The sequence below is a fragment of the Mytilus trossulus genome, chromosome 2 (assembly GCF_036588685.1).
Source record: "Mytilus trossulus isolate FHL-02 chromosome 2, PNRI_Mtr1.1.1.hap1, whole genome shotgun sequence".
Lineage (NCBI taxonomy): Eukaryota > Metazoa > Mollusca > Bivalvia > Mytilida > Mytilidae > Mytilus > Mytilus trossulus.
The window spans coordinates 29,915,046-29,942,514 of NC_086374.1; the positions used below are offsets into that span (position 1 = coordinate 29,915,046).

Here is a 27,469-nt window from a genome sequence, read left to right on the forward strand (position 1 = left end):
TACTATAGATTTAATCATTATAATATGGAATCAAGACTACCAGAGATTTAAACATTATAATATAAAATCATAACTAAAATGTTTGTTAATACTTATGGCACATTCAAGCAAAGTATATAAAATGAAAGACAACCACACCCATTAATAACACAGCTAAAACATTAGATGTAATCTTCCACTTCCTGTTTTCTTTAATTGATACCATATCTTCTCGCACAACACCATGACTAGCTAAAGATCTTCTGCTGCTTTCATCCATCCCACATAACCAATATGCTATTCTCTTGAATACACTGATAGGTTCTGGAAAAACATTAAATACAAAATCAATTTATATCATGTAGTACATTTAAATTTAGCAAGATAGTACTTATTGGCATGAGTAGCATGATAGGTACCATTTGAGCAACATGATCTGCTACCCTTTGAGCTACTGAATCATTTCTGGAAGCAGCCATTTTGAACTTCTCATCAGCACTCAAGAAACATATTGCAAGTTAATAACCTTCACAGTATCAGTTATGTCATATTTGGTATCCATATGCCTTTATTGTGTTCACCTGCTTTTGAGACAAAGTTCCCTAAAATTTAGTTAATCAGAAATTATGAAAGACCATGACAGCCGTGTTTGTGAACCAATTAATAACAAAATAGGAAAACTAAAGAAAGACCTTGTGTGGTACATCTCTGCCAAATTAAGTTCATTGATGCACAAGAAAAGAAATCAAAACTGGAAGGTTAACACAGATGTTGGGGAAGACATTCCAACTGATAGCAAAAGCCGACATGGCCTTCAGCCAAGTACAGTAAACAAAAATTCTTATTTCAATATTTAAATTACCACAAGAGTGAACACGCTGAAATGTCTCACCTTCGTCACTAATCATTGATATTATGTTGATAGTCCTAAATATAAAACTTTATTACAACTATCACATAAACTTAACATTAACTAAGAAAACTAAACATTGAGCAATGAACCATGAAAGTGAGGTCATGGTCAGATGAACTATGCCAGGCAAGCATGCACAGCTAACAATTCTTCCATACAACAAATATAATTAATGCTAAATGCTGAGCAATGAACCATGAAAATGAGATCAAGGTCAAATAAAACCTGCCCCACTGACATATACCCTATAGCGGGGTTTAAATTTTTTGCGGGGTTTTAATTTTTCGCTATTCGTGGATAGAACAAAATCGCCGAAATAAATTCTGCCAATTTAAAAGTGTACATGCAAAGGTATTGATACAGGTTTTGAATTCACCAAATAATAACCGCCAAAATATGCCTTTAAGTTATTGAATGAAAATCGCTTAATTTTACACCCGCTAAAAAAAAACGCTATATATTATATCAAAAAATATTTCCATGCACCAAATATAGTTGACCTATTGCATATAGTATTAGAAAAAAGACCAAAACTCAAAAATTTAACTTTGACCACTGAGATGACACCTGTCAGCTAGACATGTATACCTTACAATCATTCCATACACCATATATAGTAGACATTTTGCATACAGTATAAGAAAAACAGACCAAAGCACAAAAATTTAACTATAACCACTGAACCATGACAATGAGGTCAAGGTCAGGTGACACCTGCCAGTTGAACATATACACCTTACAGTCCTTCCATACATCAAATAAACATGACCTATTGCTTATAGTATCTGATATATGGACTTGACCACCAAAACTTAACCTTGTTCACTGATCGATGAAATGAGGTTGAGGTCAAGTGAAAACTGTCTGACTGGCATGAGGACCTTACAAGGTATGCACATACCAAATATAGTTATCTTATTACTTATAATAAGAGAGAATTTAAGATTACAAAAAATCTTAATCTTTTTTTTAAGTAGTCACTGAACCATGAAAATGAGGTCAAGGACATTGGGCATGTGACTGACGGAAACTTCGTAACATGAGACATCCATATACAAAGTATGAAGCATCATTTTAGACCTATCCATCTTCTAAAATATAAAGCTTTTAAGAAATTAGCTAACACCACTGCCACTGCCGGATCACTATCCCTATGTTGAGCTTTCTGAAACAAAAGTTGCAGGCTCAACAAAAATGGACTCAATAAACATGAAAAGGTCCTTATGAAATATCTTCTTAAGTGGAGGTCTTCTGTTTCAAATGGTAATTAATTTTATCTATATTAAAATTAACAGCAATATATCTATATTTACCATTGTATGCGACTTCATTATGTTTATCCTCTAACACCACTGTATTGACATCATGTTGTTCATTCAATGCCTCTTTTTCTTTCATATCAATACTACTGTTATCAATTATCTCCTCTTTTGTTCCCTCCTTTCCTGTAGCTTCTTTCTCTCTAAAAACATCCATTTCGGTCTTTTCCTTTTCAGCAGTACCATTATGATCATTTTCAACATAGGATACTAGTTCTGGTGTTGATGCATCATTCATTACCTTATCAATGTCAAGTCTAGGTCGTTTACTGTGTCGTGTCTTCCAGGTCAAACGTTCTAGCTGAAAATATAGGATATAAGAGAAAAAGAGAAATAAACACTGACAAATGACTAAAAACACTTTGATTAAATTATTTTTATTCCATTATAAGTCAATTCCCTTTTCCAATTTTTTTTTTTTTTTCAATATATGAAAACAATACTAAAAGTTAACATATCAAAGATAAAATTTAATATAGCTAGTTGTTTTGTGTGAGCCAAGGCTCTAGGTTGAAGACTGTACTTTGACCAATGATGGTTTACTTTTAGAAATTGTGACTTGGATGGAGAGTTGTCTCATTGGTACTCATACCTCATCATCTTATATCTCTATGTATTGATATTTCTATAGATTTACAAAAGCAAGTGTCAGTTTTAAAATTAAGAGTAATTGAAAGCATGCTTCATAGAGTTTAAGAATACTATCAGATGACTTTTGTTTCTTCATTATTGCTACTTACACATCGTTTGTCAATAGGTTTTGTCAACAAACTAATAACAATAGCTGTAATGCCTGTCAGGCAAAAAACAAAGATGGAGAAATACAAGTAGTGAAACTTTGATACAATGGCTGGTCGAGGATCTGGACCTGGATCACCACAATCAGGTACAGTGTAGGAATATTCCACAATAAACCGGATCAATCCAACTACCATACCTAACACCAAACCAGAGAATGCTCCCTAAAAGAACAAAAATACATTGAATCAGTTGCAGAAATCATTTTTCTATCAATTTGCTAAGTGTTTTTTATATAAATTTAGTTTATATCTTTCTTACTTCACGTGTTAAATCTTAGTCTTTGAAATAAGTTATTTCAATAGAAGATGTCATACAAATGTTCAGTTAATGATAAGTTACTTGGTTGGTGGTTTACCAATGGTCATTAAATAACCAGCTACTGTAAATTCAGAAATTATTGCGTGCATTTATTATTGCGATTTTGTCATTTAAGACTTAAATGCCATTTTAATTTTTACGATTTTGAGAAAAATCCTGTTAAATTCATATAAATTATTTCAAAATGCGAGTTTAAATTATTGCGTTTACAACTCAGTCGCATTTTTCGCAATAATAAAAACCTCGCATTAATTTCTGAATTTACAGTATTCATGTAATGACCTTCGCAACTAAATATATTGTTGACACCACTTTACTACTGTTAAAAACAGCCTACCTAAGTCTGTCACAGCGATAATATTACTAAAATTTCATCAGAAAAAAGGTTGTAGTTATGATGAGCTGCTTTTTCATTTTGAGAGGTTGACTAGGAATATTAAATAAAAGTGGAGAAAACTCAATAAAACAAACATTGCATTAAAATCTTTAAAACAAAGTTTTCTACCAGTAATTACCAATTCATTCAATCTTTCCCATAAAATGGACAGGAGATACACACAGCATATTGGAGGCTGCATAAAACTGGATACTTCTTGTATGTACACAAACAATTCACTTCCTTCTGATGCTCTTAAAACAGGGATCCAGACTATACTGATTACAACTAAAACAACAACAAATATCCTGAAAAAAAAATCTTTTTGCTTAGAATATCAGTAGATAATAATCATTCCAGAAAAACTGATAATTAAAAAATGTATAATATCTTATCTATTTTGCCAGCTTTTGTTGCGATGCCTAACAGGGGGTCTCATCGGGGGATTCTGATCAAGGATCCCACTTACTGTTTTGTCAGATTCATGTATACACTATGTACGTAAGCAATTCTCATTTTTTTTGTAATTTCCCATGCCCCACTAGACTTTGTTTCCTGGCACAATAATTTGACTTTCACATGTCACACTTACACACATCACGCTTAGACCCCAATAAGACCCACCTAACATTTTTCCAAATTACAAAATAATTTACACTGCAGGAACTCATGAGAATGTGTCATCATTTTGTGGCGTTTTAGACTAGACAATGATTTCCAAAGACTGCTAATGGTCAAATGATCAGCTTAAACATAAATATAAGTAGACAAGCACATGCAACTTTGTAAAGACTATTTTTCAGGGTCTGTTCTAGATTTTAAAACTGTAAATCATTTTAGTGACAATTATTTTTACAATCTACCTGCCGATAATCATGATCTCTAACTCTGATGCCTTCTTCCTAATGTGTAACCAGATATCCATAGCAAAGATAGTACAACTACTGTTAAATATAGAAGTAAGAGAGGACATCAGGGCAGCTAACATTACAGCAAGCATCAAGCCTCTTGCACCTTAAAGGAATAAGTTATATATGAAGTACAAACAGAAAATATCAGGTTAACTATCAACAATAAATCATCAACATCTCGAATAATTTTGAATTCTGGAAAATTGATAAGTAGTACTAGTGTACAATGAAAACTTAGCCATGTCTAAGGTAAATTTGACTTTCTATGATATTTCAGTATGGACTACCTAGCACCCCTAGGCCACAAGCCTCCCTATAATTAAATCAATGACTTACCTCGTGGCATCAAAACACTGATAAATGCAGGATAGGCTATATAACTACACCATGACCTATTACCACAAACCTCCTTACAGTTATTGCAATGACTAACCGGGTGGCAACGAATCAATGACTAGGAATTGAAAGGCAATATTACTACATCTTGATCTACTAACACAAACCTCCTTACAGTTATTGCAATGACTTACCAGGTGACATTAAATCAATGACTAGTAAAGATTATGCAATATTACTTCATCCTGACCTACTGCCACAAGTCTCCTCACAGTTATGGCAATGACTTACCTGGTGGCATCAAATCTATGACTAGTGAAGGATAGGCAATATTACTACATCCTTACCTACTGCCACAAGTCTCCTTACAGTTATGGCAATGACTTACCTGGTGGCATCAAATCTATGACTAGTGAAGGATAGGCAATATTACTACATTGACCTACTGCCACAAGTCTCCTTACAGTTATGGCAATGACTTACCTGGTGGCATCAAATCTATGACTTGTGAAGGATAGGCAATATTACTAAATCCTGACCTACTACCACAAGTATCCTTACAGTTATGGCAATGACTTACCTGGTGGCATCAAATCTATGACTAGTGAAGGATAGGCAATATTACTACATCCTGACCTACTGCCACAAGTCTCCTTACAGTTATGGCAATGACTTACCTGGTGGCATCAAATCTATGACTAGTGAAGGATATGCAATATTACTTCATCCTGACCTACTGCCACAAGTCTCCTTACAGTTATGGCAATGAATTACCTGGTGGCATCATATATATGATTAGTGAAGGATAGGCAATATTAATTCATCCTGACCTACTGCCACAAGTCTCCTTACAGTTATGGCAATGACTTACCTGGTGGCATAAAATCTATGACTAGTGAAGGATAGGCAATATTAATTCATCCTGACCTACTGCCACAAGTCTCCTTACAGATATGGCAATAACTTACCTGGTGGCATCAAATCTATGACTAGTGAAGGATAGGCAATATTAGTTCATCCTGACCTACTGCCACAAGTATCCTTACAGTTATGGCAATGACTTACCTGGTGGCATCAAATCTATGACTAGTGAAGGATAGGCAATATTACTACATCCTGACCTACTGCCACAAGTCTCCTTACAGTTATGGAAATGACTTACCTGGTGGCATCAAATCTATGACTAGTGAATGATAGGCAATATTACTTCATCCTGACCTACTGCCACAAGTCTCCTTACAGTTATGGAAATGACTTACCTGGTGGCATCAAATCTATGACTAGTGAATGATAGGCAATATTACTTCATCCTGACCTACTGCCACAAGTCTCCTTACAGTTATGGCAATGACTTACCTGGTGGCATCAAATCTATGACTAGTGAAGGATAGGCAATATTACTTCATCCTGACCTTCTGCCACAAGTCTCCTTACAGTTATGGCAATGACTTACCTGGTGGCATCAGATCTATGACTAGTGAAGGATAGGCAATATTACTACATCCTGACCTACTGCCACAAGTCTCCTTACAGTTATGGCAATGACTTACCTGTTGGCATCAAATATATGACTAGTGAAGGATAGGCAATATTAATTCATCCTGATCTACTGCCACAAGTATCCTTACAGTTATGGCAATGACTTACCTGGTGGCATCAAATCTATGACTAGTGAAGGATAGGCAATATTACTACATCCTGACCTACTGCCACAAGCCTCCTTACAGTTATGGCAATGACTTACCTGGTGGCATCAAATCTATGACTTGTGAAGGATAGGCAATATTACTACATCCTGACCTACTGCCACAAGTCTCCTTACAGTTATGGCAATGACTTACCTGGTGGCATCAAATCTATGACTAGTGAAGGATAGGCAATATTGCTACATCCTGACCTACTACCACAAACTTCCATACAAGTCTCAGGTGTGGCACATCCTACAGTATCTACAAAATATTTTACACATTTTTTAATGTATATGTTGGAATTACAATCAGCATAAATTCCATTTTTGTGTCTGCTTCCAAAATACCACAGCCCCAAACTTTTATTGGAATTTATTTCTACAAACTTTTGTACAATTGATTATAATAAAGAAAAAATCATCTATTGTTTAACAAATAATTCATGGAACTCATAGATTGTTGGACATTTACACATGGCCTGGGCCATGATATTTGAATTTTATCCTGAGCTTTAGCGAAAATATCTTTATAAATATGTAGCTTGCGAAGGTTATTTCGTGAATAACTGCCAGAAAAAACTTTTTAATTCTTAAAATTCTAAAACCCAACATTTGCCATTTTTAATTTACATGTTTTTCTCGTAAGCTTCAATCAAATCCAAAGTTGACATTTTGTAACTAAGGAGCCGCCATGTTGACTTGCTGAAATGAGTAAATATGCGAATAATGCAATAGAATAGAAAATAAAACAAACCTACCTAAAAAATCAGTTTTAATACATTATCATATGAATTTTGATGGTTCAGGTAACAGAAAACTTTCAACTTTAGCGGTTTCCTTTGTATGACGTCATGTTTTGAAATGACTTAAATGCGCCAAAAAGATTAATAGACTTTTGCAGAATTTTATTTTATTTTTATTTTGTTGATTTCTCCAAGCTCTTGTGCATTACTTCTTTTTATTATGCATACGATTAAGAATAAAAGTTATTTTGTCTTTTTTTAATTGTACTTTTTAAAACAAAAAAATTGGCATATGGGTCTGCAAATAGGTTCCAATACAAGTAGATTTACATGGGAAGTATATTGTAACAGCCATTATTATGTATATCACTGAGTCTGCGCTAAGTATATTTTATCGAGAATTTTATCACAGTGTTGTTTACAAAGCTAAAGAAGCACGTCACATTAGAAATTTGTATTATAGCCTCTTTAACAATTATTTATATATTTCTACCCTTTTCAAGAAGTTGCCACTAGTTGCTTGATGATTTTCAAAAAAAGATACAGAAAAGATGAATATAAATTTGTATGACCAAATGGAAGTAAATTTCAAGTTTCAACTAATGAATATTTTTTTGCTGTATACTGTAGTTTGATTCACAGACATAGCAAAAAAATAAATATATGCATTACTTCATAATTCATATAATTCAAAGACACACAGATATTACTTGATTAATTGTGCATACTGTGGATTCATTTTTAATCGTTGGATACCAATTTTCAAGGATTTCGTGGGTACAGCAGAACCACCAAATTAAATGTTCAACGAACGTAGACTATATAATAGTATCAACATGTATTGCAAATAAAATTAAAAAAGTCCTAGATCACCTGTTTAGTGAAACTCAAACTGGCTTTATGAAAGGCAGATATATTGGTGAGTGTACAAGACTTATATATGACCTCTTGAAAAAAGTAGACGAGGAAGATATTCCTGGCTTGCTTGTTTTGTTGGACTTTGAAAAAGCTTTCGACTCTCTTGAGTGGAACTTTATATGTGAAACCTTAAAATTTCTAGGTTTTGGTGACACAATAGTGAAATGGTTCACAACTCTTTACTACAATTCAAAAAGTTGCATTCAAAATAATGGCTATCTATCTGATTTTTTTGTAATAGAGAGGGGGTACGACAAGGGGATCCACTGTCTCCCTATCTTTTTATTTTATGTTTGGAACTGCTTAGTGCATCAATAAAATATGACAACAACATTAATGGTATAAAGATTAAAAATTCTGAATTTTTACTCAGTCAGTATGCTGATGATTCAACTTTGATCCTGGATGATAGTGAAGAATCTCTCAACAGTGCTCTAAATAAGATAGACTTGTTTTACTCATGCTCTGGTTTGAAGGCTAATTTTGAAAAAACCCAAGTTATATGGATTGGGGCAAAAAGGGGCTGTGGTGAGGAGCTAAACACAAATAAAACAATAATATGGAACCATTCAGGAACTTTCAAACTCCTAGGCATTCAATATTGTTTGTCAAAAGTTGATATATGTGTTGATAATTATTTAGAAAAAATTCAAAAAGTCAAAAATCTTTTAAGTGATTGGTCATTCAGAAATATAACTATATATGGGAAAATTGTAGTTGTGAAAACTCTCGCCCTACCAATTCTAATTCAATGTTTTACTGTTTTACCAGATCCATCCCCAGATATATTAAAGCAGTTACAAGCTATGCTATACAGATTTGTGTGGGATGGTAAAGGGGACAAAATTAAAAGAAATATACTTATCTCAAATTACGAGGATGGTGGTGTAAAAATGCCACATATTGAATCATTTATAAAATCACTTAAGTTATCATGGGTTAAAAAAGTTTTAGACCCCAAAAATTATTCCTCATGGAAAGTTCTATTGGCAGATCACCTTGAAATGAATGGTGGAGAAAATATGTGGCATTTATCAAAATCAGCACTCAATGAAATTAAAAAAGAATTTAACCCTTTTTGGCAAAATATAATTTCATCATATGCCTCACTGTGTGAACCTCTGACCACAGCCCCAAGTGATATATTGTCTCAACCATTGTTTTTAAATGAAAATATTATGATTGATGGAAAAACAGCTTTTTATAAAAGGTGGATACAGAAGAATGTATTTTTCATAAATGATCTCATTAAGGAAAATGGCGAATTTTACAATTATGATGAATTTATTAGAAATTATAATATAAAAACAACTTTCTTAGAGTTCTATGGACTAATCTTGGCTCTTCCAAAGGAATGGAAGAATATTATTCATTCACAAGTATTTCTCAAACTAAATACTGTCAGTCACAAAATTGTTACCGCCATAAAAACAGTTAATACAGTATCAAAACATTTGTATAAAAATTTTCTAGATAAAATAAAGGAAACCCCATCACGCATACAAGAGAAATGGAAAATAAAATTGGGAATAGATATTGTGGCCGAAGAATGGAATTATTTTTTTAGTCTTCCTTTACTTATAACTGAAGATCCCACATTAAGGGCATTTCAATACAGATTACTCCATAGAATTCTAGGAACAAATATTTTACTTATGAAGTGTAAATATAGTGAAACAGAACTGTGCACTTTTTGTACAGAAACTAAAGAAACATACATACACCTCTTTTTTGAATGTAGATACGTTCGAACATTCTGGCTTAATTTTTTTCAAAAGTTAGAAGATGTATGTAATGTAAGCTTTCTCCCAACCTTATCAAGTATAATCTTGGGTGTTAATTATCACCTATTTAAAGATATTCTTAATACATGTATTCTGATATTGAAGAGATATGTTTATTTATGTAGAGTTAGATTTACAGTCCCATCTGTTGCTGAAGCAATTGAATGGCTTAACTATTATTATAGGGTTGACATGGTCTCTATGAATTTGTGCTCTACCAATAAAGCAAAAAGAATAAAAGAAAATTGGTCAAACATTAATAATATTATTAAGAAATAGAGCTCAATGCAGATGTATTCTGTATTCTGTTATTTGACTTTGTACAATGTATTTTATAATTTATAACAAGTATGGTTAACCATATTTTTAGGATTTATAGCAGAATAATTTGTTTGTACATCTTTATTTGTAGATGAGATTTGAAAATGATATGAAAATAATAAAATATATATTACAAAAAAAATGTTCAACGAATACCAACTTTTATTATAGGTTTATATACATACTCGGCAATACCACGAAATTAAATATCCACGAACATGCAAGATTTTTCTGAAACCACGAAAATTGGTATCCACGAAAATAAATGAATCCACAGTAATAGATTTTCCTCCAATCAAATACTGAATAAAAGTTACCATACAAGAGCCTTATATTTGCAGTAACTCATTCAAGAAAAGAGCTTGAACAATCAGCATGATCATGATTCATTTGTTTAATTATAAAGTTTTTTTTATCTCAATTGAAATACAAATAAATTAATATGAATGGAAAAACACAATATATTAACATAAAACATGCTCATGCTCAAGAATATGATAACATTAAAGCATGCAGTGTAGCAGTTCTGTAAGCAGTTAAGATACCAAACCAAGAATTGCAGACTTGTTAAACTTTCTTAGCCAAGATAGGTTATCTAAAGAAAGAAAAAATGCTTGCCCCCCCTCCCCCCCCCCCCCCCTACCTCAATGTTGATGCAGAGGGTGCTCCCAAGGTCACCCCACCATTACTTTCTAGCAAAATGTCAAAAGTTTTATTTCTTTAGTTAACTTTGTAATGATTGACCCAATCATATGAATCTATACACTACACAGTTTGATCTAATTTGTTTTTCGTTTTTGTTTAACGGCTAATTGCTTTCTATCATTCAAACATGCAAATCTTTTTACCAATCCTTGAAGAGAAACTACTCTGAGCAAATTCAAATAAAACTGAAAAAACTTTTAACTCTCTGGACCACTTTTCATTTAAGAATAAACATCTTTAAAAATGATTAAACAAAAGAAAGATTTTAAATGAAAGAAAGATTTCAAAAGCATTCTGATATGATACTGCAATGTATAATTTAATATTAATCATAATATAGTAAAGAGGGTGGTAAAGGGTTATTTTTTAGCAACATGATCGCCGCTTTTTATTTCACGTTCAACATGTTTTTACTTTTTTTTTGACGTTCAGTCGTACAAGACGGGTGCCTCGTTCAACATGTTCTGCTTATTTAATTTTACGTGCATCATGATTTTCAAAGTCTTATTTTGCGTGCTCTGTATTTTTCAAATAAAATTCAAACACTTGGCAGGGATCATCAAAAACTACTTTTTAAAAGCCGTAAACCTATTATATCATAAATGTGTATACTAAATCGGGAATATCAAGTAGAACAAAGAGTAAATATATACAAGAAGACAGTGACTCAGTCACAAAAGGTTCACATAAAAGTATTTATATTTTGTGCAACATTCATTACAGAAATTATTTCACATTTAACGTGAAATTATGTCCTATTTCACATTTTTTCGTGCAAGCATCCCCCCCCTTTTACCACCCTCAGTAAATATAGGGATATTGTTTTAAATGTTCAATTTGTTAAAGCTGTTATTCTAATACTAGCAAGTTAAAGGTGTTAGGTTGACTTTCTTGCTTTGTTTGTATAAATGTTTGCTCAAGCTTAAAGTAATTTAGATTGATATCTGCAATCAAAAGATAGGCAGGAACTTGTATACATTGCTTAACTTCCAATAACATTTATAACTGAAATAAAAGCTAAAACCTGACTATCTATTGAAAGCACATGTCACTAACAGCTTTACTGCTTTTCTAAAGCAAATGTGCAATTCTACTCAAAATTCTTTAAAACCTTTCTGCTGTATTTATTTTACCAAATCATGCTCTTTGGACTGCTTTCTTGTTTTCTTTGATGTCTGGCTGGTTATCATGGACGACTATTTTCATCATTTTAAATCATATACTGGTGCTATTCATTTCTATGTAACATGAAACAACTAAAAATCAAGAATTTATACACAAGTAAAGCATGCAAAAAGGCACACTCTGTGTCTATTCTCAGGGATTGTATTAACATTTTAGGCTTGTCTAAAATGTATCCTGCTGAACTTGAAAATATTTTGAATAGTTAAATCATACTAAATCATCAACTTAATTATGGTGGTTTTACATAAATATGTATTCAATTATAAAAGAAATACATATGTACAATGGTTTAGCAAATTTTAGTTCTCAATTTAAGCAGGAGCCAAGAAATAATTTTCTATTTAGAGCTGATTATTTTCAAGTTTGTATCATGAAATGTTTATCCAATAAACCAGAATAAATATCTCTGATAAGGGAGATAACACATTTCTATGTTTATGTCATTGTGTGAAACCTATTTCTATGTAATTATATGTCACTGTGAATAGCTTTTCTATGTATATATTAGAATATATTTCAGACAACATAGAGACAGAAATATTTTGAAAGTCTTGCACTATATCTGCTTAGAAACAAACAGAATCTTTGGGGATAGCAGGAGTAATATCATTTACAGAATAATTACAGAGGGAGCAAAGAAGTGCAAAAAAAGCAAAAAAAAATGAAAAAAGCAACACAATTACTAATTTATAAGTTTGTCTTATTATTTTTAGCACATTAACTGATCATTGTAAGAAATCATTGAAAACAACCATCTGATCAGCAAAAAACATTTCAATTGTCTACCATCGTAAAAACTGATTATCATTTTTCGAGATTAATGATTACTTGAATTTACTTTTATTACTGATAACATCAATTATCAATCCTACAATTCCTCTGAATTGGTGAAGACAGATTACTGATTATACTTTGGTCAGTCAGCGGGCCCTCCCTTAGGAAAAGTTCTGGATCCGCCACTGAATGTGCTAGTATAATCAGTAATCTGTACTCTACACATTCCCTTTATTATCATACTCACCTGGATATAGAATTCTGGCAATCATTCCTGGGAAAATGAGCAGGAAAAGGGGTAGGATCTTCAGATAACCACAAAATAGTGTTCCTCCTTTGGCATGATCAAAGTTCTTTGCTGCTAATGTTCGCTGAACAATCACCTGTAATCATATCAAAATTAAAGTCATTATACTACTAAAGAAAGATCAATTTCATTGAGCTGCAACTTCTCTGAAACCATACAAAGTTCGAAATATTTGTGATATGAGACAGAAAAGTCATGTTTTGTACTTCCTGCAATTTTCATTGAAACAATCTTTTTTCCACAGAAAAATTTGATAAAATATCCAAATTCAGAGAATGTTATCAATTTGTGTCTTATACCCTTTCACTCATGCTGAGTCGACATACTGCCCTAGAAATTTAAAACTTATTGTTTCATCACTTGCCTAACTATACCACAATGTCATGGGCATCTTCTAGTATATATAATGTCTTAAATAAATATTCAATTGGTATATAACAGAAATACAAAAGAAATGCTAGGCAGAGCTCATATATTATATTCATGTGTTGTCAAACATTACAAAAATAAAGGAGCAATTTTTGGCTCTAAAATCAAATATGTTTCAATTAAGCTATCTCACATGTGGAATTTACAAACTAAAACATATACCCTTTCCAAGGTTATACATGGTTCAAATGACTTGCAATTGCATAGAAATAGTGTAAATCATAACTGTTGCCATAAGATATTTCAACAGCAATTATATTTTCTACGTATTCACTGACATAAAATATATTCAGGGCAATGGTTTAAAAATACCCCAATTGTCTTAGTACACCATATAAATACAAAATAAACCTATCTGTAGAAGGTAAATACCTGATCTGAACACCAATACCATATAGAGTTAATTGACAGTCCTATAACTCCAGCCCAGGGTATGTCTGCATCATTGTCTCTCCATAAGTTCATATAGTCCTTCCTAGGATATCCACATGTTGTGTTTGGTATGGTCTGATTAGCAATGGCATTGGGATATTTTTCCACCATTCCACTGAATCCACCAACTTTGGCAAAGGCTGTAATATAAAATACAAATCAAATATTAAGTTAAATTTTTATTTATTGTGTTGTACATGTACTTCAATCAGGCTGTTAGTTTTTTTCGTTTGAACTGTTTTACATAAGTTATTTACTGGCCTTTTACTAAGCTTACTATGCTGTATTGGTTTTGCTTTGCTTTGGTTGAAGGCTGTACAATGACCTATAGTAGTTAACTTCTATGTCAACTGTACACTGGTGGAGATTATTATCTCATTATGCATGAGATAACATTTGGGTGAAAGCAAGGACTCTTGCTAATTCTAAAGACCATCTGATGTGACACTAGTAATGCGGCTTGGGGTGATTTGCATATATGTTGTAAATTACTGAGCATTCATATATGAATGAAGAATTTTACATGTCAAACATATTTTTTTGGAGTAATTTTGGTGTAGAACTTTTGAATCTAACTATTATATTTTTCACATTCAACACTCATGACAAGCAATTAACCCATTATGGGTCCCTTTTCCCTTTACTGCTTTGCATATACAAACTACAGTGTAACATCAATATACAGTATATGCAAGCGGTAAATACTGCATTTCAAAATAAAAGGTACTTTATTACAGATGTAATTTTAAAAAAATAACCTTTGTAGCATTATATATATTGTTAAACAGTTTATTCTAACCAAAGTGTAATAATGTATGTTTTACATATGATTCATAGAAACAAATTTATTTTAAGAATATTTGGTGTCCAAGGTAAAGGAACTATCGTAAAAACAAAATGTATTTATAAACTTTATTTAGAGAATAAGAAGACAATAACATGTATGGCGTCACACATATAACTTTTATTAGGATAAATTATCATTCAATATGCTGCAAGATGATTGCGGTCGTTCATCTTTCTTCTGGGGTTTCCTTACTAATTTTTACTATCGATGTCATTTGACTCTGTAATTTGGCATTTTGGATATTAGACTACTCCACTTAATTGCATAATTTTATCTGACAAACAGACTATGCAAATAAATGGAATCAACAGTACTATACTTACCTAAAATCATCAATGCTATAGCTCCTACAATCATTAGAATTGCCTGAACAAAATCTGTCCAGATAACTGCTGTTAAACCACCTGAAAGTTACAAAAAATATCTTATTATTTTCACATTTTCTTTTGTATAATTCATTTGTACCAAAAGGGACCATACTTTTGATTTTTGTAATAAATAAACCAATTACTGTAATATGATTTTCAGTCATTAGCTAGCATATCTATTACTACTATTTTAAAAAGACTTGTCAGTTACTAGTACAATTTTCAATAATCCTGATATTTGTGATGAGTTATTTTACAGAAATTATTACTGAAAATATGCAGACTGCCTTTTACTTCAATTTTAAGCAATTGCTTGTCCAAACGGAAGAATTCTCACAATCATCTTAGTTCTATGTGTAATTAGTTCTGCAAAGGGGAGACAACCTAGGAAGTAACAGATGACTAATTTTCTGTCTACTGTTTTATCTAAAAATGAAATTATCTTTTTTTTACTAAAGGATAAAATTCAATGGCTCAAAAGCAAAACATTTTGTACCCACAATAGTAAAAATGTTGATTTCAATTTAATATTTAGTGCTAGTTGACACCTTTTTTTCATTAAAATGAAAGCAAATTTCTATTTTATATTATTATTCAAACATTTCATGATCTAAGATATTTACCTTTTAAATATTATCTATTGGTATTTTCAATTTTTCTTTCATGATTTGTCTCTTGCATTATTAGTTTACCTAGCAAAATTGATACTGTATTTTAGGTATCAACAGAAAATATACTTTAGAACTGTTACCTGCAATAGTGAAGATGGCTGCAATAGCTAACAACAATGTTATAGATGCATATATATCCCACTTTAGAGACTGTTCAATGAATATAGCCCCAGCATACAGATCTGCCTATGAAATAATTGTAAAGCTAATAAAATGATATTTACTAGGAAAACGTACACATTTTTCAGTAGATTAATTAAAATAAATAGAATCCAAGTAAACAAATAACTTTTTAAAATGATTGAAGCAATTTTTGATGTAGCATAAATTTCTGGCTATAAAATAGTTATATAAATTAAAGATAACGCATGCAAGTCTGTCTATAAAATAATACATGGAGAAAATCAAATAAATCTAGACCACTAACAATTAGACTCCAAGGTGCCTGTATCACACACCTATTCAAATATTAAACATAGCAATGAGAATATTTGAAATAGTTTCAACCAAAAATGCAAACAAATGTGTTAATATCATACTTCAAGGGAAATAACTCATAAAAAAAGTCATCTAACATTTTCAAGAATGTTGACTGACTTGCATTTGTTCTGCTGATAATTTTCTTTGTTTACACTTTCTCTCCATCTTCTATAGTTTTAGCAACAAACAAAAAAATTGTTAAAAATTGCCATTCAAGGGCAATAACTCATGTAAAAAATAAACTAACAATATTTCAATCATGTTGCCTTAATAGTTCATTTTGCCTTGCTGGTAAATTTGTTCTTTATAGTTTCTTACTAACTACTACAGTGTGCACAATAAACACAAAAGTGGGTAAATATCCTCAATCACAAAGGGTGCAAAAAATCTATTTAGGAGTTGACTGTTTCAGCCATGGTGGCTTATTTGTAGGTCTTCTCCTGTTGATAGATTTTAACAATCTATAGTTTCTCTATTATACTTGTATATACATGTACTAATAAATTAAACTCCTTTGGTGAACAAACGCCTGTGTGAATCATTTCAATAGAGCATATGTGTCACCACTTTTTACTAACATCCTTTAAATTTATAGAGGCTATTTACCAACCTTTTTAGAAACTATATTTTTGCTTCAGTTATTTCAGATTTGCTCTAATGGTCAGTGAGAGCTAAATCGATTGTGTTTAAAGATGATAAAACTACTTACTGAAATTTTGGTGAAGATGTACACAAACAATGACAAGATAGCAAGATAAATCTGAATTCTCTTTCCACCAAATCTCATCTTCATGTACTCAGGCATTGTGAACACCTAAAATACATGATAGTTGAAAAGCTATTTCATAGTAATTCATGTTTTAGTGTGAGTGTTAACAAATAGCACATGTATGACTTGTTACAAGGAACTTAACCAAGAAATAATATTACAGCATATTTCCATTTTTAAGTTCAATTGATTTTTTTTATGTGAGAGTAGAGAATCTATGTTAAGTTATTCAACAATGAGAACCAAAGTACCAATTTTCAAATATCATAATGGTATGATTTTTGTTCATGGTTGAAGGCTGTATAGTGCCTTATAAGTGTTTTCATTCACATACTATTCTCTAATTGAAAATTGTTTTTGTTCATTGTTGAAGGCTGTACAGTGCCTTATAGTTGTTTTCATTCACATACTATTCTCTAATTGAAAATTGTTTTTGTTCATTGTTGAAGGCTGTACAGTGCCTTATAGTTATTTTCATTCACATACTATTCTCTCATTGAAAATTGTTTTTGTTCATTGTTGAAGGCTGTACAGTGCCTTATAGTTGTTTTCATTCACATACTATACTCTCATTGAAAATTGTTTTTGTTCATTGTTGAAGGCTGTACAGTGCCTTATAGTTGTTTTCATTCACATACTATTCTCTCATTGAAAATTGTTTTTGTTCATTGTTGAAGGCTGTACAGTGCCTTATAGTTGTTTTCATTCACATACTATTCTCTCATTGAAAATTGTTTTTGTTCATTGTTGAAGGCTGTACAGTGCCTTATAGTTGTTTTCATTCACATACTATTCTCTCATTGAAAATTGTTTTTGTTCATTGTTGAAGGCTGTACAGTGCCTTATAGTTGTTTTCATTCACATACTATTCTCTCATTGAAAATTATGCAATATCTAATATTTTGCATACAAGAAACATATTTGAAATAAATTGTTTTCATTTGCCTTTTCTTTTGGAGATGGTCTGCTTAGTGTCAATGACAAATAAATGGAGAAAGTGCCCATGAGACACAGATGATGCCCTCCGTGCATACAACTTTATAAAAGGACATAACTCAAGAATGGTAAAAGTGAAGCCATCCAAATTCAAAGGAGTAGGTTCGGTAAGGACCGATTTTGGCCTGAAATTTCAGATTCTTCTGACGAAAAATATTGACAACTTTTTAAACACTTAAGTGTCTATTTTATTTGATTCAGTTAATTTATGTGAAATATTTTAACTAATTTAGTCATTAAAAACGCTCCGATTCAAGCTCAAATATGAAAAATCTTCAAAATGTGCTGAAAAATGTCACTTTTAAGATGGTTTTTGTCAAAGATGAAAGTGGCCGCATCCGTGTTCATTCTCAACCTTTATATATGTTATGTATTATCATCAAATACAACTTACATTTACATATTTTGGATGAACACGAATGTGGCCACTTTCATTTTACATGGAAACCGTCAAAAATTTAACCAAAATGCTAGAATTATGAAGATTTCAGTAATTTAGCATGACTTAATGGTTCTAGTACTCAATATATGTACATTGTACATGGTATTATCAAAAACAGCACATATTTGTGTAGCAGAAGCATTCTACTGTCCAATAAATAACTAAAAGTATACATTTTAACCAAAAAGGGGTCTTACTTGACCATCTCCTTTGATCTGAGTATTGTGGTACTGAGCATTTTTTATGAGTTTCATAACAATTGAATAGAGGCAAACTTAAGTGAGAGAACAGAAACAAAAAACTCAGTGTTTTTTTTTCAATTTGTAAAGGGGCATAAACTCTAGTACTGTAATATTACGGACAAACAATGGTTACACTTAATGACCCTGCTGTGATGAAAACATAAAAATAATTAAAACTAGATGTGTCAAAACGACACAAATGGCCCCGTCCCAAAAAGTTGACAAATCTGCAATTTCAATAACACATGTGGACACAAACATGATGGTAGTCTCATATTGATATGTTCATAATTATGAATTAACTGTTAACAAAACTCAGCTCAAAATGTGGAGGCCTATAAAAAAAAAAGTCTGTTTAACTGTTAACAAAACTTAGCTGAAAATGTGGAGGCCTATAGAAAAAAAGTCTGTATAACTGTGATTTTCAACAATTTTCAAAGAAGTAAACCCTTAATTTTGGCAAAAATAATTTTGGCAAAAATAATTTTGGCAAAAATTAATAGAGAGGAACAAACTTAAACCTGACCTGTATCTCATCATGGTTACCTCTCAAACCAAAAATCAGCCCAATATCTGAAGGCATTTAGAAAAAAACTCTGTATAACTGTGATTTTCAACAATTTATCAAAGTCCGAAGCCCGTAATTTCAGCAAAAAATAGCAGAGCAGAACGAAACTTAAACTTGATCTGTAACTCATCATGGTGAACTCACAAACCAAAAATCAGCCCAATATTTGAAGGCATGTAGAAAAAAAGGGTAAAACTATATGGCACTGACAACTTCGTTACGGGGCCATAAAAAGCCAGTAAATATCACAATTTTACCAATTGATCTAATAAAACAAATATATTCACACTGTCATGCATATTGGTTCATCCTTCTTAAACTATTGTCAAATAACCGATATAGAAGGAATAAAATATTTCTTACCCCTGAAGAAATGTATACTGGCAGAAACAGGAATCCCAGTATCAGCAAAATATACATGGCCTAAAAGATGAATATTGCCATATTAAATTAAATAAATCATCTGATAAATATGTGTGTTAGTAATGTTTTATTCCAGAAATTAGAGCCAACTTTCACCTTTTGTTGGTTTTTGCTTTTTTATTTTTAAATCTGAGAGTCAATTTGAGGTAAAGATAAATATAATGTGTAGGCAAGTTCCTTACGGAAGCTATGCCCCTGAAATCTACCATGATAAATACATAGCCATCAATATAAGGCAGTAGGACAGCTTGGTTTCATATCAGCAGTTTAAGTATTTTCAATTTGCTTTCAGTATTTAACTTTGAGCATTCTATGATATTATACATTTACAATTTTAAAAAGTTTTATTTGTACTCATGTTTTTGTGATCTATTATACTAGTAATATAAAGTTAGGTGTTTTTCTTGTTAATTTTTTTTGTACATTCATTCGTAAATATGTACCTTTTGTCATTCAGCTGATTTGCCAGAGATAAAAACAGCCTGGTGAGTTTTGAGAGCTAGAAAACTATTTTAACTCTTCAACATTGGGCCTGTCTCATTTCAGAAACCTTAATAGTCAGTGGAAACAGTCTTTCGATTTTTGTCAATAAGAATTTTTTAGAGAATCTAATTTTGATGCAATTATTTGATAGTCTCTTAAAATCATTTCTTTCTAGCCTGTTGATTTAGAACTTTTGTTTTATGAAATTTACCTTACACAATTGCTTATTGTTGAAGATTGAATGTTGACCTTTAAATGCTGTTTGTCAGTTTTTTGAGTGGTAAGTTTGCTGTTTCATTAATGTATACCAAACATCTACTTATATTCACATCAAATATGAAAATGAGGTCAAGGTCATTTGATCTCTGGCTGTCAGATGAACATGCACACCTTACAATAAATCTATAGACTAAATTTTTTTTCCAATGAATTTGGTGAAAGTATTGTAAGACAATATGTGCCTTATCACAGATGATGGCTGACCAATGGATTTTTACAGGAATGACACAACAGTCTGAGAAAAATGTAAAATGCTTTAAGTATATGAGTCCATGCCAAAACAGGTACTTACATTTATTTCATACAGTCCAACAGAGATACCTGATGCAGCACCGGATCCTGCCAGGCCAACAAAGTGAATACTTCCTATATTACTAGCAAACAATGATGATCCAACCTGAAATACACAAAAGAAGTATACAATCAAACCTGCTGCAGAGGTCATGCACATTTCTTGTAAGGAAAACTGTTTTTTTCGGGTTATCCTCTTCTTGTCCTGATATAAATTATATTTGCATTTTTCAAGAGAGGTGAAAGATACCAAAAGGACAATAAAAGTCACAAGTTGAAAATAAACTGACAACACCATGCATGATGGCTAAAAAAAAAAAAAAAGACCAACAGACAACAAATAAATTACTACCTTATAAGGTCAGGTTTTTTAATCCTTAGGGTGACCTCTATATACAGGTTTAGTTTGACTGTTCTATAGTCTCTTTCTATTTTGGATTACTATAAAAAGTGTCCCAAATGCATGTGAGACAGGAACGCTGGATGTTCCTCATTTTCTGGTGTAGGATGTTTGTATAAGAACTCTATCAAGAAAAAGATAATCAAGGAGGACTTGCTCCACTGCAAAAGGCACAAAAAGGCTCCTCAACTGTTTTTTGGGATTACATGTATATAGTTTAAAATAATGTTGAAAGTCTTTAGCATCAAAATCAAGTTCTTAACACAGGTATGAAAGATAATTAAAATAATCAATGATCAATAAAAATGAGGTCAAATTCAAATGTATCCTGACAGAATGACCAATGAACCAGAGAAATGAGGACAAAGTCCAATGAAACCTGCCAGACAGACATGTAGGATTCAACACAAAATATAGTTGTTCTAACTAAGACAATGATCTCTTCGGATAATGACCTTAACCTCATAGTCTACTTGAATAACAGGATAAAAAACAGTACTATCTAGGGTGTTCTTGATGTTACACATAACTTGATCTAAATACTGGTGATAAAGACGATAATGATATACGACAGGAAAAAAACAAATTCATGACATTACATAATTATCAATGGTAACATAAACAAAATGAATAACACTTATTGTAGTGTTCTGCATGTTGAATGTGATATGATTATCCTAATGCTCATGTAATGCATACGTCTTTAACCTATTTTTACAATGTTATTTTAATTTCAAGGTTACATTTTTAAAAAGGATGAAACTAATGAAAATAAACCAAATTAAATGAAACATAAATGAAATGAAACAATTCTTGTAAAGCAGCACCTTAATACTGAGTTTCTACTAGTAAAAAGAAAAAAAATATATTAGACCAGGAATCCATAACTATAACAATAGAAATGGCAGGGGCAAAAAAATGGTAAAAATTGTCATTTACTTTCAATATCTCCAAATAACGAGTAGTCTGACAATTTCAACAATGTTGAATAATTTGTAAATCTTGCTGATCATTTTTGCTATTTAAAGTTTTTCTTTATCTAATTTATTTTCAAAACTGTAGAACATTATCTCAATATTCTAAACAATCTTCCTAGTCAGTTTTCTCTGGCATATTACCCCTATGTACTAGTTTTTACCATATGGGTCATGCTAGTTGACAGTCTGGGTCATCAGACAATTTTTTTAAACTACATACCCAAATGATTGTGGCCTTGGTTGGTTAAAATTGTCTCAGTAGTTTCAGAGAATATTTTTATATAAGTTACCTGACAACAACAAATGCTCAATTGTTAAGTGCTAAAGCTTACTTGGCCCTTTGGGTCAGGCAAGATCAAACTAGAAGCTCTAAAGAGCCAGTTTTGCTCACATTGGTTTATTGGCATATTTAACAAAGGACACTCTCCAATATTGTAGATATATTCAGGACAAATATCTGTTTTGACCTTATCTTGCTGATCATTTATTAAGTCTGTTAATTTTCTTTCTCTCTTTTTTAATTTTTGCTCTGCTCAAAATATAAAACAGGGTAAAAAGTTCTCAGTTAAGGACAATCACTCCTGTAAAGTGTTACAGTTTACTAAATATATTGGCAAAATTTTACTTTTTTGTAGATCTTGCCTTGCTGATTATTTTTATCATTTTAAGTGGTTAGCTATCTATTATAATTTTCATAATATAAGGCACTGTGAAAAACAAAATGGTGAAAATCATCATTAAAGACAATGACTGAGTTTGTGATTAACTCAATAACCTATAGTTGTTAGAATATTTTCTCCATATTGTCTTTATTGTAGATGTGTCTTGCTGATCATTTTGTTTATCTAAGTTTCTTTCTTATTATATTTATGATATAAGGCAATGCAATAAAATGGGTAAAAATCTTTATAAAAGGACAACAACTCTATAAGAAATTGACTAACACTTTCAACAATGAAGACTTTCTATTTGAATGGCTTGTCTTGCTGATCATCTTGGATTAATTTTCAGTCTTTTTAGATTTTTTAAAGATAAAAGGCAAAAACAAAGAATAAAAATCAGTCAAATGCGTCATTCAAGGGCAATATAAACTCCTATAAGAAGTCAAATGACAGTTTTGACGTACATGAACATTTGGTAGAGATCAACAAACTGAATATTTCTATCAGTGTCAGATTTTCTCTTGGTATAATGGTTTCCAAAATAATACGACAAAACTTGCATTTTATTTATATGTTCTATATTTAGCCATGTCGGCCATCTTGGTTGGCAGGTAAAGTCATTGAACACAATTTTAAACTAGATACCCCATTGATGATTGTGGTCAAGTTTGGTTTAACTTGGCCAGTAGTTTCAGAGGAGATGAAATTTGTAAAAGTTATAAATCAGACAATGAGAGACAACTGAAGGACAACAGACTGCAGACCCCAATGATGAGAAAAGCTCACTTTGTCAAAGGTCAAACTCACATAATTTCCATAAAAATGGTCAAACCAAAATGCTGTTATAAAATGATAAACTTCACATGATGGCAAATAATCTTACCAAAATTGAGAAGTTTTCTCATCTGGGTGGATAGTGTACACTTTATGTTTTGATTTCAGACCCACAACTTTCAGAAAATGAGACTAGCAGACTGACTGACATTATTTTCAAAAGTGCAGGAGGTCTGTCTCAACAACTATGAAAGAAATGCTTAATGAGGTGAAAACAGAAGGTCAAACATGAAACTTATTACCAAAAAAAATCTTTAAAAAAAGTGTAACACACATTTGATTGACTCTCATTTTCCTATTTATACAGGTAGTTACTATTGCTGCTATGATGTACAGTGTCCCACTTAACTAACTAAATCCTACACTATTTATTTATGTATTTCTGCCTTTATATATAGCAACAAATTCTTGTACAGGATACTTGATTATTTGTCAAATTCTTTAAGCTGTTAGTAAATTTGCAATCTCATTAAAATGCATATCCTGTTCATAAAAGTGTCAACACAGCATCTTTAATTTAATCAGATTAGTAAACTAAGGTTCAAATTTGAAAGATAACAAAACTTTCATGCTTGCCCCTTCATGCAAAACTATCTCAATTTTAAGATTTTATCTGACCAAATGTCACACTTTGAGATTCAATATGTCTGTACAAACATACAATAGACCACTTTCCAGATAATCCATCACCGGTAAAAACTCGTCAATTGTACCGCGCCTTGATGACGTCATTTACCAGGTCGAGGGGGTCGTTGTATCACTGCACTATTTATGTTCCCCAAGCATCTTAGTGATCGTCATTGTGCAGAATAAACTAGAAATAGTGGTTGTTCTGTAGGTACTTTAATGACAGTTCCCTAATGAAAGCAGTGCTGATTTTCAATTTTGAGAATTCAATTTGCCGAATGATTTGTACAATATAGAATTATAGTTTTCCAACCACTCGCTCAACATTGGAATGGATGTGACGCCGCCCCTTAATGCACAAATGACTTTCACTAAAACCAGCGTTTTTGACAGAAATGCATGGAACTCGAAGGTTGTCTATTATATTTACATATACATGTACATTGAAAATTGAATAAAAAACAAAAACCATAAATGTGCAAATGATATTTCAGAGGCAATAACTCCAAAACTGGTAGACCTATATTTCTAAGTATTCAGGTAAGATAGTTCTTGTTGTGCTTCCCATTTTTGAGGTTTACATTTTTAACCTAGTTCCAATAAGAGGCAGGTGGTATGGATTATTTTTGGAATTCAAGCATTTTAACTGCAGAATCTTGTTGACAAAGAAACCGAAATACAGAAATGTTTTCGAAGTTGGACCTGTTGTTCGAGACATATCTTTTTTTTAACTATAGTTACCAATATGAAATTCATATTTCTTCCAGCCAAAAAATAGCCACCTGCACTGCCTCTGTTCTTCCTGGAGGACTGAAATTGTAAAATAAACCAACAACTCATTTGAAACTAGGAAATAATTTTAAATCTTATCTGAATATATTTCTAAATGGCTTATTATGCATTATCTTCGAAGATTTAATTTTGGTTGAAAAGTATTGAATATGGTAACCTTAGAATACTGCAGCAAGGGAGGACACCACAGTTAATTTTTCTAAAGACTGTCACAAATATGGCCAAATATTGTTAAAATTCATGTTTAAACACAATTCTCATATATAGTATATGACATCACAAAAACATCCCTAATGAATCAATTGGTGAAAATCTTTTCTAACTGAAACAATTAGGTATATTAACATATAATTTCAAGAAATTTTCACAATATTATCACAATTAAAAAAATTTAGAATAAAAAAATAGGGCCAACATTATGAATTAGTGAACTGTCCAACTCTTTTGTTTCTTTCTTATACTTCATGCCACTGTAAAATGTCTTGTCATATATGTTGTACCACTGTTGTTGTCATGTTATGCCACTGTTGATATGTCATGTCAAACATTTGATACTACTGTTGTTGTCATGTCATATGTCACTGTTGATATGCCATGTTTGTACTACTGGTGTTGTCATGTCATATGTCACTGTTGATATGTCATGTTTGCGCTACTGGTGTTGTTATGTCATATTTCACTGTTGATATGTCATGTTTGCGCTACTGGTGTTGTTATGTCATATTTCATTGTTGATATGTCATGTTTGTACTACTGGTGTTGTTATGTCATGCCACTGTTGATATGTCATGTCATACATTTTGTTAATTTGAACCACTGTTGATATGTCACATCGTACTTTTTATACTACTGTTGTTGTCATGTCATGCCACTGTTGATATGTCATGTCATACATTTTGTTAATTTGAACTACTGTTGATATGTCACATCGTACTTTTTATACCACTGTTGTTGTCATGTCATGCCACTGTTGATATGTCATGTCATACATTTTGTTAATTTGAACCACTGTTGTTTACATGTCACTGTTGATATGTCAGATCATTCATTTTGTACCACTGTTGTTATTTTGTCATGCCACTGTTGATAAGTCATGTTATATATGTTGTACCATTGTTGTTGTCATGTCATGCCGCTGTCGATATCTCATGTCATACATTTTGTACCACTGGTGTTGTCATGTCATGCCACATTTTGAAACTTGGTGTATATACATTGAACATATATGTTCAACATTTGCAGCTCCCATCTCAAACTACCCGTTACAAAATGGCTTGAATAAGTTAAAAAGTTTTTAATAGCAGCTAGGTCTAAACTCACATACATGATGAACTACAACCAACTATATATACTCATCATCTGCAAGAATTAAATGAGGAGAAACTAGTTCAAATAACTAGGAAGAAGTCACAGCTAAACAAATAAAACAGCCTTTGAAGACTCATAATAATTTATTTGCACTAAGGGGTAACTGAGGTGATGCATTTATTAAGTATTAGCCTAGGAAACATGGCATGCATATTGATTCATATTGGCCACATGGGCTTGTTGTGCATTATTATGTATCTAAACAATGGCAAAATGATGAAATACATTGGACAAATTGTATGAAATATGTCACACTAAGTTATTTCAAGGATGTAGTACTAAACGAATCCTTGATGTAGCCTAGAGTGGAAATTCCCTAAATTCTATAAATAGAATTACTAAGATGAAATACTACCTTCACCACCCACGATCGATCTCTGTATTGTAACGCATTTTTTTAATGCGCAATTTTTTTTAACATTTTCTACAATTTTTAAAAGTCTTTTTGAATTTTCCACACCTATTTCAAAGAAAAGTGTGTGCTATAAACATGATATAACAACTTACCCATAACCCAATAAACAGAACAAATGCAAAATATCCAACTATGACGATAAAATCGCCAACATGAAGTTTTGTACCAGCAACTGTGTCGGATGCCATATTGAGATCAGAATCAGAATGAAGGTCGAACTGTTAAACCACTGCTTATTTTACTACAAATAAAAATCCGCCACGCTTGTGTTCATGTATACAAACACTATAGCGTTGA

The 27,469-nt window shown here is 31.8% G+C and overlaps 1 protein-coding gene across 1 annotated transcript; it reads right to left on the reverse strand.

Annotated features, from left to right (window-relative positions):
• On the reverse strand, positions 1–27,469 carry LOC134706955 (sodium/mannose cotransporter SLC5A10-like). Its single transcript, XM_063566342.1, has 15 exons — positions 27,265–27,469; positions 25,339–25,407; positions 21,099–21,203; positions 19,985–20,044; positions 17,314–17,418; positions 16,205–16,310; positions 15,409–15,489; positions 14,179–14,378; positions 13,318–13,453; positions 6,795–6,902; positions 4,570–4,720; positions 3,846–4,014; positions 2,952–3,173; positions 2,206–2,512; positions 1–303 (listed from the first exon to the last, which is right to left on the reverse strand). Exons 1-15 carry the CDS (start codon positions 27,358–27,360, stop codon positions 104–106), a joined length of 2,115 nt encoding a protein of 704 aa, XP_063422412.1. The 5' UTR covers positions 27,361–27,469; the 3' UTR covers positions 1–103.